The 17,927-nt window shown below is 49.9% G+C and overlaps 1 protein-coding gene across 1 annotated transcript; it reads right to left on the minus strand.

Annotated features, from left to right (window-relative positions):
• Positions 1–7: 7 nt before the first annotated feature.
• Positions 8–10,881, minus strand: LOC128276046 (uncharacterized; the record flags this gene model as incomplete). Its single annotated transcript, XM_053014517.1, has 7 exons — positions 10,758–10,881; positions 9,664–9,796; positions 9,434–9,597; positions 8,338–9,363; positions 1,524–1,662; positions 118–1,451; positions 8–58 (listed from the first exon to the last, which is right to left on the minus strand). Coding segments are annotated over exons 1-7 (2,971 nt in total), but the record flags the coding sequence as incomplete, so codon positions are not given.
• Positions 10,882–17,927: the final 7,046 nt, after the last annotated feature.

A 17,927-nucleotide genomic window follows, 5' to 3' on the forward strand; every position in this document is an offset into this window, starting at 1 on the left:
GAGTCGCGGACGATCGACTTGAAGAACCGCGCCGAATCGATCACCCGAATGAAGCACTCTGCAGAGGTCGGGATACAGTTAGAAGTAGGGTAGACCCGAGCCTCGCCCTCAACTTACGTGCGTTGTAGTCCCGCCGCGGGTGGCTCGGTTCCGGGTGGCACGTTTTCGCGTCATCGCTCATCGAGTAAATGTCGTAGTCACGGTCCGGCTCCAGATCGGCGTAGAAGTCGAGCAGATTGAACGGCCGATCGCACAGGAGGCAGTTTTCGCGCGACACCGTCGAGTAGCGGTAGCTGAACGTGAGACACCGGAACCGCGACTCCGAGTAGCACATCCGTTCGCACTCGATCACGGTCGGTGTGTTGAGAGCGTACTTCACGACGCCCTTGTGCAGGCGGAACCCTTCGCTCGACTTCACCGAACACTCTTCGTGGCTCGGCCGGCGGATCCACTGCTGCCCGAAGTGTCCCCGGTCCACGAAGACGCTGGGGGCCGACGGCGGCGGTGGTGGCTGGTGGTCCCGCTCGTACGGCACCACCGACGGGTGGTACGACGGGTCCGGATCGTACCCGTACTTGGTGCCCCCGTAGCTCCACACGCTGTTGTCGTCGAAGTGATCGCGATCGTTGCGCAGCTCAAAGTAGTTGAACGCTGGACTGTCGTAGCGCTTGATCTCGTTCCGCAGTCCCCAGTAGTCGGAGATCGACTTGTACGAGTCGCCGCCGCCCCCGTACGATCCACCGTAGACCCCGCCGTTCTTGTGGATGCTCTGACCGATCAGGTACGGGATGAAGGTGGCCGGCTTACCGTTTCCGTACTGTTGTGACGTCGACACGGGCGCTGTCGCTGGCGGATCGCGGTCTTCGTACGGGTGGCGCGGTCGATGCAGGGGACGCAGCTCCTCGTGGTGTGGCAATAGTGGCCGGTGCGACGGATATTCGTGACGGTCGTACGTTGGTTTGTAGATACCGCCGTGTTCGAGCGTTCCGTAGCGATCGATCTCGGCACCGTACTGTGGCTTGAAGGTTAGCGAGGGTCGATACGAATCAACCGGTGGTGGCGGTGGGAAGTAGCCCGACGAAGGGCTGTAACGCTCAAACTCGGGCCGGGAGTACATCGGTGGCCGGTACTTGTCGATCGCCGTGATCGCCGGTTTGTAGTGATCCTCCTCGTACTCCGACGGGTACGGTTTGTAGCTTTCCGGATGGTGCGATGGTCGGTAGGTGGTCGGCCGAACGAACTCCAGCGCCGGCCGGAACGGTTTCAGCACGCAGTCCTTGCACGTTGGCCGGCAGTTGGCCGTCGCACTGCGGTCCCGCTCGTAGTAGTCGTAGTCCGCATCGCGGATCAGGTTCGAATCGCGTTGGTGTGAACTGGAGTAAAGGTCGATCTGCGACAGCGGCTGGTCGATCAGCTCGCAGTCACCCTGTCCGCGGCCAGTTGGATCGAGGCTGTAAAGTGACGTCGAAGCATTAGACATTAGCCTCTCTTCGCAGAAGGAGTCGTCCACCGCCGATTCTTACCGATAGTTGAACCCTTCGCACGAGAAGCGCCTCTCGTCGCCGCACTCGCGCTGACAGTCCTCGACGCGCTCACAAATCAACGTCCGGCGGACCCATTGCGGGGCGACCCGCTTCCCAGCTAGCACCCGACGGTAGCAAGCTGTAACGAGACGTTTGTGGACATTAACGATCGAAATCCATGCGCACCCTCCAGAAGGTTCTTACGGCGGAGGCGACGAAATCGCACTCCACGCATCGCTGCCCATCATCTTCATAACCATCATCATCATTACAGCGCGATGAAGGGCGGAAATGGGCACAACACGCATAAGTTATCTCCGGTGGACTTCCGGAGCATCAGCGAAGTGGAGAATTGAGGTTTGGTTTGGCTTTTAGGTCGCTCTCACCGGTGGCTCACGGTCAAGATCATCGCCGCTCGCTCACGTCATTGTAAAACTGGTGGCACCATTGTGTGTTTCTGGGAGCTTTGGATCTCTTGAGGCATGCAAAAGGTGTCCACGCATCAGGAAGTCGAGATGCCCCTCAATCGCACAATGACGGGCAAGGAAGTGACCGTACTTCCTCGCGAACCAGCAAAGTTGTCGCTGCAGGAATAACTTTGAATATGATTTACGGAGCCATCAGAGAGGGCCACGCCAGGAAGGTTGCCATTTTCGAAAACGGAGCTGCTGTTCGGGTGAGATAAGATCCGTGCAGCCCGGCTGCACTTGTCCCTGGCCGGGTCGGGATCCCTAGGCACACACCGAGAGCACACTGTGTCACGCGTCGTTTACCAACTTCACGCCGGTCGAAGCCCTCACACCACGAGTGTGGCGCAAGATGGCGTGGCGACTCTGGCGTGGTTCTTAGGCCGGTTGAGAATGGGACCAAAATTTATTGGACAACCGCCTTGGAGCTGCAACCTGTGGCAATTGCACCTGCAAGCCCGGCAACAATGCTTGACTTTTGGGCGCTCTCAGAACAGAACACCGTACACACAACCCGGCGCATGGTCACAATGGTAGCATTGAATTCGGTAGTTCCACCTCAACTTGGCTAGGGCACCGTAGCGTAACGTGTGCCACCCCCCGGTATGTGTGTGTGGTTGACCGCAGTTTTGGAAGTCCCTCGTTTGTCTCGGCGTTCTTGCGCGATCGATTGTTTCTGTGCATCTGTCATGTTTTGATGTGTGTTTGCTTGGCGGTTTGGCTGGCTGTGCGGTCGTCGGTTCGGTTCGAAACATTTGCAAATAATCGCCAGATCCATCACACGGAGAGCCGACATGAACCGTTACCGGAGATTTTAACGATGATTTCGACACCCTTCTGCAATGGGCGTCGGGGGGGCCCGGGAAGACATGTTTCTTGTCTCGGTTGTTAAGGGCTTGGGCTGGTCGTCGTTTTTTGCCGATCGCGTGGTTCTCATAATGCTCTCGTGCAGAGAAAAAAAACACACACACATGCGACAGACGAATCTTTGACCAGCGATCGGCAACCGCTCGGATTGGAATCTAACATTTGCCACGGGGTTAGTGGTTTTTGCTCGTTCCAAACTGTGTAGATTTTAGTTAAAAAATGACGAACGCTGGCCCATTGTTCAGTTTTTTTTGGATCGCCTCATCCAATCGCAATAAATTAGTTTCTATTGATTGATTTGTTTTTGTGTTGCGACAGAAAATTTGTTGCCGTCGTAAGATTGGAGAAAAAACGATCAAAGATCAACCGGGGTAAAAACTTTACAGATCGTTGCCTCAGAAAGGATTTACGTCAGAAGAGTTATACAATAATTTGATTAGGACACTGGTGAGCCTTACTAGAAAGTTTCGTGAACAGTGAATTCTTTTTGCATTTTTATAAATTTTGATCATCACTTCGTTTACTACACACCAAAATGGTTGACAGCGAACAACTCGCTGTTTGTGTTCCCTTTCAACTTTATTTTCTACACTGGAAGTATGGTGAAGAGAATTTGTTTCAAACGATAACGATGAATGATGCAGGCCCTATTTCTTGCCAAGAAAGGACATAAAGGAACTTAGCTATCCGATGTCCATCATTTTTGCATGCGTATCTGTTATATGTAAATGGCAAAAATATGGTGCTTTTGATACTATTGCACTAAATGGTTATTATTGTTATTGATTAGAACGTGCAGAGCCGTATTAAGCACCAATGCTAAGTTGTGAACTCACAGCACGATGCACTGTCAGGGTTCAAACTAACTTCTTTCGCTTAGAATCCGATTAATCAGTGCCGGGAGACGGATGATCCATGGTCGAGGCACCGATAAATTGTTGTTTAATTAACTTCCTTTGCCACGGCGAAACATGCCGTTCAATTTCAACATTAGCTTAAGGATAAGGATTCTTTTCGCACCTTTTTTACAGGTAACAGGTAAGAGGTTGGGGAATTTATGAAACGCAATTAGTAAGCAAGCTACTAGACCATATACGTAACCTTTAGCATCCTCCACGATGATGATCGTCGATGCGGTGGTACTGGTGGGCACAAGGGCGAGCAAACTGACGCCGATGAGGATCAGCAGCGGGCGAACGCCTATCATGATCACAGCCGCCCAATCTGCTACGGATCGATCGAGTGTAACAGTCGCAAGAAAAAAAAAGTTTCACCTTTTCACCACGCACGTTTCATCAGAGAACCGCAATTTGCATACAACCGATAACGTGGCTAACAAAACTGTACAGCTACTTCACTTTACGTTACACAAGTGCGTGATGCGATGTTATTTGTAAGCCTTGCAGCCCGACCGCACGATCGGTTTAATTCACCCGATTCCCAGAAGCACTCTTTCACGGGGGCCTTTCAGATCATCACAGCACGTGCGGGTTAAATTGGCCGATCGTAGTGGATCGATACAGGACCACCTAGCACCATCACCATGCCGCGAAATAGGCAAGAGGTTAACCGATGCGAACGTCTCCGCGATTGAACCGAAACTGACTGAGCGCCGCACACCTTACGCCGACCAGAAGATGGAAGGTTAGGAGTTCGCGCAGTTCGCAAAAACAGGTGGGATGCGGTGCCGAATTCGCGCTCACGGTGGCTTAGATTGCGGTGACTACCTCAACATACACGACCACCATCGGCCCCCGGGAGGGGAGACCGAACGATCGTCCATCTCGTGCTCGCCTCACCGTTGGTGGTGCGTGCGTGCACCGGATTTTCTCACCAAAACGGAAGCCGAACGAAGCATATAAAGGAAACCCCCTAACGAAAAAATCACCAAACGGGAAATTCGGTGGCTAAAAGTGCGCCAAATGTGTGCACGCTTGACGCTTGTGCTCAGCATTAATTTGCATGCCGCCGAATGGTTTCCGAAACGACGAATTGTGCTGTTTGTTTGGCTTTGCGTTTTGTTTTTCAGTTAATGAATTCAACCGAGATCTTCTGAAGGTCTTCGAACCAAATCACGGCGAGCCTAATAACCAACCTTTGGAGACATTGAATATTTAATTAAACACGCTACACCCTGCTGCACCGACTAATGTGCTAATGTCCGTTCTCGGTCTCCCCGTTTTGGGGTGTCACAGTGGTTTGACGCAACGATTTGGCCGGAACCAGTCAGCATGACAAATCGGTTTCGGTCATTTCGAGGCGTCAAACAGTATTGAGGGGCCCTGCCATAGCTATTGGCGGGGCGCTCTAGGACCCTTTCGAAATTTTACTACAAGCTCTTCCAAGCTCAGGTCCAAGTCCTAGTCACAAAGGGCTAGGTTTTCAAAGTATGTCTCAACGTCTTTAGCACAGAATGGGAAGTCTGATGCTGCAGTCGAGCATTAGCTCTCTCTCTCTCTCTCTCTCTGATCACTTTTAGTACACAGTAATTGCGCCCCTGCATGCCCAGCCAGAACTCATCACCTCAATCGCGACGATGGCGTGCGTGCGTTCGTGCGCCGGTCGAGGAAGATACCCATCTGTATCGGAACTGCCAGAGGTTACCGATTGTGTGTGCCTCATTTGTGGACCGAATTATGCTAATCGCTGCCATTTTGGGTGAAGGTCCATTGTTCGGGTTACTCACGGTCCGTCTGCCACCATTTCTGGGTTCTGGGTTCTGAGGAGCGCACTGAATGACTCGGTGTAGTTGGCAGTTTCGGGCGATATGACCACTCCGCGGAGTCGGGCCTCATTGTCTGTGCTACCGTCAAGTTTAACAACCCCGGTACGGTGAAGAAAATCGGACCATTCTAGTTTGGCAGCATGATCAATTTGAATCTAAACGATCCTTTGTGACAGGTTGAACCTCCACATGGTTGTGGAGCAAATTCGGCATCATCATCTTGCCAGGAAGCTTCCTCTTTAGCGTCCCAGAAGCCAGAAAGTGTGAGTGCAAATTTTCCCAGTTCACAGACACACACACGACGGGCACCTGGGCACCGGGCTCGGTCCAACCGTCGTGTTTCGTAAGTGGCGTCACGGTGCATCGCCACCGCAACCAAAGCCCCCCGGGGCTACCGTGGACGTAACACAGCGGGACGGACTCCACGTAAGCGCTACAGGAACATCGTTTAGAACGCTAGTTTATGGCCGAACATGAGTCATAAAGCCATCACGTACACGCACCAGCCGGACCGTCTACGGTGGCTAACGGTCAAATGTGTAACAACGGAACAACGGTCGGCGCTGTAACTTGATGAATCGTGACATGATGCAGGATTGGTCAACCGATCGTTTGGAGTCTGCGGGGGCCGGGAACGTAACGTAACGGGACGGTGCTCATCTCAATCTTCATCAGCTGTCCACCCGATGACCGATACTACAGGGAAGTGAGCGAACGGATCGTTGAATTTAAGTCAGCCATTCACTTCGAGAACTGGTTCCCTTATATGGTCTACAATCAACAACAAACCCATTAACATTATTATTCGAGTACCTTTTTTGATGAAAGTTGAAAACTTGTATGAATATATAGAAACAGAAATTGATGACCGGTCAATTGAGAAATTGATCGAACCAAAAATCATTGTAACACATGGACTGAAAAGTCCTGAGCCTAACCCGTAAATAGCGCTAGTCTTATTGCATTCGTCGCTTTTTCAGTAACCTTCAAAAGACAGTTTAAAATTAAAAATGAAGTTTTAAAATTTCATAATATTCATAAACAATTTCGTGTTTTGAGGTAACACTTCTTGATGGGGAACCGTTCAAGCGAAGCAATGGTCTTAAAAGTGCTGTAAGGACTCCGCTTCATCAGAAACAACAAGAAACTGTTGGTTTGCTGATATCAAGCATCGTGGTCGTACAATCACCGATGATGCAGAACGCATTGGAGGTCCAAATGAATGTTGATGATTTTGAGTAGTGTTTTTCCGTCGATATGCGACAATGGATGAAACATGCAACAATCACTTTACTCCGAAATCAAATCAATCGTCATCTGAGTGGTGAACTTCTTCCAAAGTACCCGAAAGCACAACAATCGGTGGGATAGGTTATGACCTCCTTATTTTGATATGTGCGTGGTGTAATCTTCATCGACTATTTTAAAAAGGCGCAAAGAAACAAATTTTCCCTATTCCCTGCATTTTCTCATACCCTCCCTACTCCCTGCTCCCTAAGGACTATTTTGAGGCACATAAATCTTTCTACAAAAGTGTTAAGGAAATGTAAGAGCGGCGCTGGAATAATTTTGTAGCTCTTGAAGGAGATTACATTGATGAATAAATCCAACTTTGAGCAAAATACCGACTTTTGCCCCTTAGGCCCGGGACTTTTCAGCCCATGTGTTAGCCGGATACTTTAGAAGAATTTCCTGTTACATCAAATTAAATTGACTCTAACCTTTTAAGACATACCTTTATAAAACATGTAAAATAACCGAAAAATGCCTATACCCATTACTGTTTCAAAGTCACCGGTTCCAACTTCTAACACGTTCGCCCGCGAGCGAAAATGGCGTCATGCGTCACACGCCACCCACTATGGGCAGCATAATTGTGTCATAATTGGATTGAGGTGCTCTTCCTGTCCATCGGAGGGCGACGTTGTTGGGTGATGTAGATGAAATTAGACCCTACGCAGTTGCACCTCACGCTCGAGGGTGCAGTCATTGCCGGGCCGGGCCACGGCAATTACGGTGGGTAATGGCAATGAAATTGTTTCACTACCCAGCCCTTTGCTACGCGTGTTGGCGTTGACAGCACTGCCCTGTGGCCGACCCAAAAGTGCGGGGCGTTCTAAACGCGATGCAACGCAGTGCCCTTGCCCTGCATGTTGGAGGGCCGGTCGGGATGGTTTGATGCACCGGATGGGCATGGTGTTGCTGGCCCATCAACACCCTGGTGCCGACGGTGATCAGTGGAGGCAGCGAGCATCACCGAGGGTCACAATTAGATAATTGTTGTCACACATAACTCATGGAATGAGAGAAGGGCCAATAAAGCTAGCTCGAATAGTAAAATGTTTTAAGGGTATAAACTTAATGCTGAACTTTTCATGTCAAATTCAAATCAATGTATTAGTATCGATCACTAATTTGACTTCCTCACTGACTTACTTTCGTTCTAGATTTTTGCTGCGATTTTTTGCAAACGAATTGAAGTGTATCACACTCCGGAGTGGCCAGAGCGCTGACAGGTGAATGATTAAGTGCACCATCGCACGCCACATTCCACGCTCTCCGCGATCACCGATCAGTAGGGCGCGCAACAAAAACGTGGTTGCCCACGGACCACGTGGCGGTGGTCGTTGTTTGCGTGGATCACCGCACTAAAGCGTGCTCAGTGAGCGCACTCCGGCAGAACGAAAGTGTTTAATTGTTCTACGCGACACGTTGGTTTCGATTGTGCAATCGATTGTGACGTCGTGCTACTTACGGCGCTTGTGGTCAGCCGGGGGCTTATGTTGGTCAGGGCCGTTGGCTTGATGATAGCTGCCGCCCGACGGTGGTTGAACGGGAGGCGCAGGAGCCGGACGTACAACACCGTAACCGGTGCTCGTGGGCCCGGTAGGACCGGAAGGACGCACAGGACCAGGACCGTATCCGGCACCGGAAGCACTACCACCACCTGGGGACGATGGTTTCTGAAGCAACACGGATCCACCACCGGTACCATAGCCGGTGGTTCCACCGGCGCTCGGTCGTTGCACCCCACCGTAACCATTCTCGATCGGTGGCGTACTTCCGGACGGTCCCAACGGCCTACCGAAGCTCGTTCCTCCGTACTCCGGGCGCAGGTAGTTGTTGTCCAGGGTCGGTACGTTCTGAGCGTAGATCTCGGGGTACCCCGAGTTGGTCTGCTTGTTCGGCAACGGGTAGTTCGTTTCGTACAGCATCGGGAACTGATACGGATAGGTGCCGGGCTTCGAAGGACCACCGGGTCCGGGAGCACTCTGTCCGTACGGTGGTCTCAACTCCAGCGGATACTTGCTGGGGTTCTCCCGATCGGGCATCGTCGCGCCGGTTTGGCCGGGTGCTCCCAGCCCGTAATTGGGTCCTGTTGCCGCCGCCGTGCTCGTCGGCAGATACGGATTGCCTCCGCCGGTCGAGTGGCCGTTGTCTTTGGTGGTGTAGTACTCTTCCGCCGGAGCCGTCGTTTCAGGTAGCGTTTCGCCGTTGGTTTGTCCGTAGGTTGTCCCCGGTGCGGTACTGTCGCTAGTCGGGGCCGTCCCACCGTAATCACCGTTGGGTCGGGAAGTGTCAACGAAACCACCGTTGGCCGTCGTTGGTGGATCAATGCCACCAGTTGGCCCTACGCCGGGCGGTGGCCCAAAAACCGGCGGTCCCGGTCGATCAATGATGCCCGGCGGAGGGAACGAGCCACCGGACGGTGGTGGTGGTCGCTGAGAACCGGCTGGACCTCCTCCCGGAGGAAATTCACCACCGGGGAAGATGCCCAGGCCTAGAACGATTAATAAACGGTTTAATGAACTGACCTTTAACTAATTAACGTTAAAGTTCCACTAACTTACCTCCCGGTTTGGGCGGAGGATTTGTGGGTCCATCTAAAAAACAGTTGTACTTCCGCGTGTACAGATCAAAGTCCGGATCGAAGATGGTCCCGACCGGACGCGACTTGGTGGCGTCGATCGTGTTCGCCGACAGTTGACACGTTCCATTTCCTCTACCGGAAATCCTGAAACAGAGAACGAAGCATTACGCAACCGAACTGCTCGAACGCGGCACGGTCCCGGTCACTTACCCGAAGGCGAACGTTTGACATTCCTTGTCGTTGAGGCAGAGCGTTTCGCAGATCTTCAGCGAGTTCGTGTCCGAGTTGCGGAACGTCTTCTCGAACGGCAGCATTGCGCCGAGCGCTATCCGCTCGAAGCAGTCTGTTGGGGAAGACAAGGAAGTGAGCATCATTAAGGGCCGAGTGCGTGTGAGCAATTAAAATTCTCTAATCGATCGGTCCACGGCGCACAATCGGCTGGTGGCCTCATTAGTTAACAACCGGTAAGCGGACGCCAGAATTTCGCGCACCAAACCAAATGACGCGCGGCATCAATCGAAAGTGACCGACCCAGTCCGTCGGCCCATTTTCTTCGGTCGGGCCGCGGGAGGAGGGAACACACCCCACACAGTACATTCCCCGCGGGCGGGTTATGTAATCCGGGCATTGAATTCGCATTACGCGATTGTGTTGTTCGGGCGTCCCGCGGACCGGATGTTTGTTATTGTTAGTGCACCGCGAAGATGGTCCACGCGCTGGACCCACACACTGACATTCGGGTGAGGTGTGTTCGGTGAGGCCGCGGTGTTGGTCAGTGTGCCGTCCCCCGGTCACGGGCGTTAGTTTGCTGAACTAACCACCACCAACGGAGCCACGCTCCACGCCCGGAGTTAATGAATCAGAACGGGCGCAGAAGAAGCATCGGAATAATAAAAAGTGAAAGTTATCGGGTGCTGTTTAGAACAGCATTTTAAAGTGGGCATTAAACTAATTTTCATTCTACGATTAGCCGTCGGTTCAGTGGAAAATGAATACGAAAACTTTAATAAAGTTTATGAGCTATTGACTTCCATTTCGCAAAAGATAGAATTAGAATAGAACGTGTATGCTTTAACTGTTCGCTAACATTGCATAGCATACATTCTAACCTCGGCTCTTAATTCCTTAAATCCATCGAATTCGGAACGATGCTCAATTCTTTAGTTCCATCGAGTGTTAAGTGTTCTAAATACTACATACACCAAATATGCTAAATATAAAAATTATTCTTTGAAAGAGTATCTAGAGGACCAATCGAAAAAAAGAAAATCAGCGAAACTAGTTAAAGCACTAACGACACTCACCATGTTGGGGTTGTACGAGACGATTATCGATTTGTATGGCGGACGCCAACGTCACGGTCAGCAGCAGCAGCAGCCCCAGCTGATAGCCGACGATCGTCACAGCTTTCCTTTCCATTTCCGTCATGCTCATCGCCGGACCGGGTGATCGCCGGGCGAAACCGGGCCGGATGCGAAACCCAAATTTGGATCAGCTAATGTTTCGCGTGCCCCGACGCACGCACCCACAGATTTCTGTGGTCCGCGCAGATGAGGTCCTCCCAAAGGCCTCGAGCGGCCCCGTTTTTTAAGCCCTTTTTTCTCTCGCGATCAGCACCGGACTTTGATTACTTCCTTGTGTGCCGAATATTTTTCTCTTTCCGCCGTTTCCCGGGGCTCCCATTAGCCCGTGTGTGGCGACTTTCTTTCTGCGCGTGCGGATGGTGCTCGTGCTGTGCGTGGCCAAGGAAAGGTGCCAATTTGTGATAAAAACACTAGAAGTTAGCCCTCAGGCTTCAGGTCTTCAGGCCGCAGACGTTTCTTTATGTTTTCCGCACGCTTTCGGCCAAGTCGTCGTCGGTTTGCGCTGACCCCGAACAAGGTCGGTTGTTGATGCCCCCGGGGGGTGAATCGGGCCGTTCGGGTGTTCCGGTCCGGTTCAGGTGTCGTGCCTTGGGGTGCGATTTCTACAAATCTCTGTCCCAATCTCTCCGGTCGACTCCGGAGCTGGCGCTCTCTAAAACACTGGTGGTGGTTCCCGTTAGCAAGCAGATTACAAGTTTCAGATTGCGGGAGCAAAATGAAAATAAAAATCGCAACCCCGCCCCGCCGTGCGGCCCAGCAGAACCGGAACCTAACCTCGCCCGTCCCGTACTCTCGGGGGTAATTATAAACTTAATTTACTCCTCACGAGATGCCGTGCGATGTCACCGGGCGGTTGAAGACGAACCCGTTCCTGTCGCACTCATTACGCTTGTCCTGCTCACAGTTGGTTTGATTCGGTCTCTCTTCTGTCGCAAATGTGTCGCTTCGGTTAAGCTGGGAAGGGAAAAGAAGGAAGGATTCATGAAACTAATTAAATCATAAGAAAAAATGCCCTAGAACAATGCGAAGGGAGCTCCCCATGTGGCTCAGAAGAACGAACAGATTATGCTTCCTTTGGGATGATTTCACACGACACGACCCGGCAATTGTTTGCTAATCGGAACGTGCGAATTTGCGGAAGTTCTGTAACAGCATCAGGCGCGATAAGTTGTAACTTTACCACGCACTGGAGGTTTTATGACGAACACCCGAAACTGGAGCTTGTCTCCTTGTAAACATTTCGCTGTCACCCGAAATAGTTCGGAATGTTTTAAAATTGGTTCAATCGCTCCGAACGAGGAAACAGTTGGAGGTCAAACTGCATCCTCTTTGATATGTTAAATCCAGAGCTGGATTCAGCTTTTGTATACAGCGAAGCAGGGGTCCCCACGGGGTACGAATACATTATGAAAGTGCACACTGAAACAATGGTAAATTAGATCATCGGTTTGACGTTATTTATTGTGGCGTACATCATTTATTGACATCACGCGCGTTCTGTGGGTTCAGGTTGAAGAACAGGAAGTGTGACCCTTTCCTTTCCGTATGGGGTCGGTGTGTATGAAAATAATACAGAGATAAAATGTTCGTTCAAACCGATCGACATCAGCCTTTAGAAGCCAAACCTACTTGGATAATTTTCCCTTTTGGTAAATGGAATTGGGAAACCGTTTATCCTTGGAACAATTCTTATGATTACTACTGGAACCGTACGTTCCAGTCTCAGTCCACCGATTCTGTGCCCATTCCCATACCGTAGCGGAGACGATTTTCCCCGATTTCTAATTTCCTCAAGGTTACGAATCGTGCGTCCATTTCATGACAACATTGACCCCAATGTAAGAAGTTTCTCAACTCTCGCCGAAATACGCTGTTGCCGCATCAACACTACGTGTTAGAACACACGATCTCCAAAACATTTTTCACTGCCAAACACGTTACGAAACCTCCGCATTTTTAGTTCTTCCGTTTCTCGTAAAACTCGGTTTTGGGCGGACCAGAGCATGCCATGTCTGTCGATTTGTGGAAACAACAGCCAAACATTCTCGCCAAACAGCGTCCAGCGCACGGACGAGCAACACACAGCCAGTTCGCTGGCTTGCTGGCTAATTATCATGTGAATAATTGTCGTTTTGAACCGAAATACTCTCTATGGCCGCTGGGCAGGGGTGGCCATTCCAGGCCCACACGTAACGCACGGCAAGGTCAATAAAACCTTCTCATCTCCCGGCTCACTGGCCGGAGAATCTATTCTCATTTAAATCGCACTCGCGGGAGGTTTGTTTTACATTTCAAAGCGCTCAAAATGCTGTTCTCTGGGCGGTCCAATCCTCCGGGCAATCCGCCGAGCTGAGTGGCAAACACTGGTCAAGCTGGTCACTGGTTTGTGGAACCAAAATGGAGGGGCAAAAAATTTGCGCCATCTACCGGGCGGCCGATTGTCCGATAGCAGACTGGTGCAGTCTGGAGTTTATGACATTCTAGTGTGGTTCTAGTGCATCAGTTTTCGTAACGCATCCCGAACTTCCTGCTTCGATTTGCATACACGGCCATTGACTCACCCGGCTCACCGAAACAACACTGAACAACACGCGTTCAAAAATCAATTATTTAACTAACTTACACTTACAAGTATTCAAATTCACGCAGGGCCTAACCACATTTTCCTATGATTCACTTAACACCCGATCTGATACTCCCAGCCAGCCAGCCAGCACGCCAGTTTGTGTCTGTTCCGTTCCGAATCCGATTTTGCAACTGCAACACAGTCAATCATCTGCACTAACCGCTCACTCGCCACTAATCCACCAGAACATAAGGTTTGTTATTCTAATTTTGCTGCCCGTTTTGTTCCCGGGTGGCCCATAAATTTCGGCGATAGTTCCAATTTCGGGACCGATTTCCCACGCCCAGCTCCCAGAACGGGGGGGTCTAGCTCTGCTCTAGATTGCCTTCCGCTGGTGCTACAACTAGAACCGGAAAAGTCCCATAAGCCGCTCTCGGGAACCGGGAAATAGAGGAACACAAAACCACCGAACACGGTTGCAGCCCCAAAAAGCTCACCACACGCGAATCAGTCCCGATCACACGGACGACGCGATCTCGGCGAGCGTGCGCACGCTAGCGAATGACGAAAACGACTGAATTATTCGGATGCCGACGGGGCTGATTTTATTTTTATATTTTAACATATTTCTTGCTGTCCATAGGCAGGCAGGCGGCTCCCCCCGGGGGGGGCGGCTCCGGTCTACCGCCCTCCACAGTCGGTCGGTGTAGTTGTGTTGCGGGGCGGCAGAATGTAATGCTCGGCAGAGCTTCACGACTCCGGGGCTGCTGCTGTCGCCCTAACACCCTACACTCTTTGGCCTCTCTTTTGCACGCCCGGCCCCGTGGAATCGGCCTATCCTGCTTCGTCCCCAAGCGCCAGAGCAATCTGCACTGCCAATCGGTCCGATCGACGGGCACTTCCGAGCGTGGTTATCTATTTCGTTTAATAGTGGCCAATTGTTTTATGAGAAAAATCACAACTGTTGATTTGTTTGTTGAGTTATCTAATTTTAAATTTAATTTAAAAAATATGCCAATAAAGTGAGAAAGGAGTAAGGGATAACGTGAAATAAGCGCTACGCTAATTAATACCACAACACACAGATTATTTCATTTGCATATCATAATATTGAGAGGGCAGCTCCAGAATAATTTATGGCCCATCTTAATCTTCACAGCTCGGCGCATGAAGATTGGCAAGCGAAGGAAAATGAAAATTAAGTCCAATTTCACGCTACATCCCACGTGCAGAAAAGTGCTTCGGCGTTATATCGAGCGTATTGAATGTGGATTACATTGAAGTAGGCCGAAGAAACATTTAAAGTATGGAACTTTTTAGTTGAGCAATTGATAGCGATGTTTCAAACGATTCGCATCGCAAATTGTGTCATTTTGAGCCTTTCATTCCTGATGAAATTTAATCATTTGTTTGATTTGTACAAATACTGGCCCCGTGGCCGGTACTAGGTGTTCCACATTGAGTGTTGCTGGACGATGTGTGAATTCACATACACATACAACTTCCTTGATAGGCCCACAGGAGGCAATCTCGACAGCCAAAAGCATGATAATTAATTAAGGTTTTCGCTTTGCGCGAGCTTTCAGCTTACCTTCGCAACGCGCCAGTTCGTTGGCCAGCACTTGGGAAGACAAAGTACGACATCGGAAGGACTCGCTGGTATTGATTCGATGGCATCAAACCTGTTTCTGGGCCCCTCGTACTGTGTCAGAAAACTAAGCCCCAAAAAATGCTTCAACATGATCAGCCTCTTTGGTGGATCCTTTTCTTCCGGTGGCGGGCTGGGGAAGAAACATGTGCCAAGAAGCTGAACCACTGACTTGGTTTTACTTTTCTCACAGTACGATCATGCTCACCGTCATGCTAATAAGCTTGCCGACCACTTTCAATAAAACCTCGGCGCCCGCGGTGCGGCTGAAAAAGTCCTTTGCCAACGCATGACGCTTGACTTTTTAGACCAAAGTGCGGCCTACAGTTATCGCAAAAGAAGCTTAGATCCGTAAATGCACTTTGCTGGTTCGTTCAATTAAAGCAAACACATTGGATGTAAATCCATCTTTATTAGATCGTTAGCTCTAAAATCAAAGAGTGGCACTATTGAGCCAACCCTCGTCGACTATTTGGCCGTTAATTAAGACCCTATCGAGGCTCGCACAACCTCGAGTACCATCCTGCAGAAAGCGCTGGACAGAAGCAATCGAATATTCCGATACGTTGCTCGTTCCAACGTTCGTTTTGGTGTGGCGTTCCTTTCCGACCCTTACCAAAGCACGATGACTCAGCGGTCAACAAACCGCACGACATGGTTTGCGTGCTTATAATTAAGCCATTGCTTGCCTGAAGATTAACGTCCAGGCCCTCGGCGATCGGTGGATTCTTGGCCCGTTGCCCTCATCGTGTAGTAAACAGTACATTAAGCCGAAAAAAAACGGATACCGGATTCGCTACCGTTGCGATCGTGCTCTGTGACCGTTTGCCTTAGTTTGCCTTAGATATGTGAACCACTTACGTCAAATGGTGTCTATAAGTCTTAGATAAAACTTGTTTCCACTGGGCCGAAGCCTTTTGAGCACGCCATTTGTTAGCGAGATGGATTATTAGAGGTTTCTCGCTTTCTCGCCGGTTGAAGTCTTTCGTCTATTCGAAGCAATGCTTTCGGTCGATCGCTTCATTTAGGTAGACTTTTCGAGTCGATGTCCTAGTGGTAGTGACCGTCCGGACGTTTTTTCGCCCACAAAAGCATTTGGCGCGCTTTTGGCACGCAGAAGCTAACGCCCTTTCGCCAAAGCCGGTTGATGTTATTCCGCTGACTGCCATTCTTCATTCCACTGAAACAACAAACCGTTTCGGTAGCTCATCGTTTCCTTCCGCCGTCACAGACCGGGGTCTCTATTGTTTCGCAAACCATTCTCAGCCGGTGTAAATGTTTCATTTGTCTGGCACACTGGCTGTGCTCATCAATGGGCGGCACCAGGACCGGTGTGAATCATAAATTTTTATTATGTTATAACTCGTTGACTCGTGCGCGCGGTCCATCCCTTAAAGGTTAGCCTGCCAAGGTTAAAGGTGGAACCCGGAACACTCAGCGGCGTAAGGGCTCGATGAGTGGCCGGTGACCGATCATTGTACGCAGATTTGGCAGCAACTTATGCTAATATAAATCGTAGGTCATCCAACGTGGGCCAGGAAAATGAAAAACTGAAACTTTGTTAAAAGTTGCTGTACTTAAACGTTTCCTTTCAGTGGACTCTTTAATTACACAAAGCTAGTCGGACGAGGCGCTCGGGTTCTTAGTCGGGTTCACGCTTCACGCCACCGCCAGCCATTTACATATTCGCCAAAAACTGTGATCTGATAAGTGGCGACTGAAAACAAAAAGACACACGAGTCCGAGCTGGTCCAAAATTATGCGCCAACGATCGTTGAACCCGAAGGGAAGTAAATGATAGAGAAGTACTACGCTTGGGGCGGGCAATGAAGTAATTTTATTCAGGGCTTTAAACCAGACCCGGCGGGACCCTGCCATTTGCAGGAAGCGGTCCAGAACGGATTTTAAACCTCGGCCACCGAAAAACAAAAAGAAAGCAAACATTCTTCTTGGAAGCGCTGGCCACCCGTTGGAGGTTGAACTTCTTTCTCGAAGCAAATGAATTGTACAAAACGGACGAAAAGTGATGTAGTAGAATCATCGATCCAAATTAATGTCATCATTTGGGTTAAGGCAAGTTAAAAAAGGCGCCATTCGTTTTGTTGGAATTGGACTAATTATTTTTCTCGTCTCTTTATTTTTCAGGGTTTGCAAGGTGTGTTTCTTGGGTTCGCGCTCTGCGGCTTCTGTATACAATTCTGAGATAATGCTCGAAACCCGGTTCTGCGGCAACTTATGTTGCTTGCTTTTGCATGCGCTCTAATCCACTTCAGCGGATGACTCCGTTCTCGACTTCAGCTTTGATTAAGAGCCTTTATCAGTTAATGCCAGTTTGTGCCAGTTTGTAAAAAAAAACGCAATCAACACGTATGCCGCAACCACACACACACTAACGGTGCCGCGTTGGGACCGATCCAGAATGAGCGTAGTATCTGCCTTTGCCATCAACGGGTGTTTGTCGTTCGTTCGCATCGTCTGTCCGACGCTCTCGTTTGACTGAATCTTGAATGATGCCCTCACTGTGTTTGGTTTGACATTGTATCCTTTTTTTCTCGTAAAGTCTTTTTTCCGTTTATTGTACTTTTTCCTTAGCACAATGTCGAGTGTTGGTGTGACCGTAATCGTAAATAAAGGCAAGTCTTTACGTTCGTTTGTTCGGGGTTTTGACAAGCAGATCGTTCCTAAAAGAATACACATTGTAGACTGACTTTGGACTTTAGTATAATTTATCGCGATGCGCGTGTTTTTCACATTCAACAACTTTAAAGGGGAAAACGTTTGCCTACCGCTAGCTGGATGTTTTTTTTAAAATCAAATGTGAAACACCAAACCCTTTGCCCTCCGATGGGGGCTTAAGATTAGATCTTTCGTGTTTCGTAGCCAAGAAGATGGTGAT

Source organism: Anopheles cruzii, unplaced genomic scaffold (assembly GCF_943734635.1).
Source record: "Anopheles cruzii unplaced genomic scaffold, idAnoCruzAS_RS32_06 scaffold00368_ctg1, whole genome shotgun sequence".
Classification (NCBI taxonomy): Eukaryota; Metazoa; Arthropoda; class Insecta; order Diptera; family Culicidae; genus Anopheles; species Anopheles cruzii.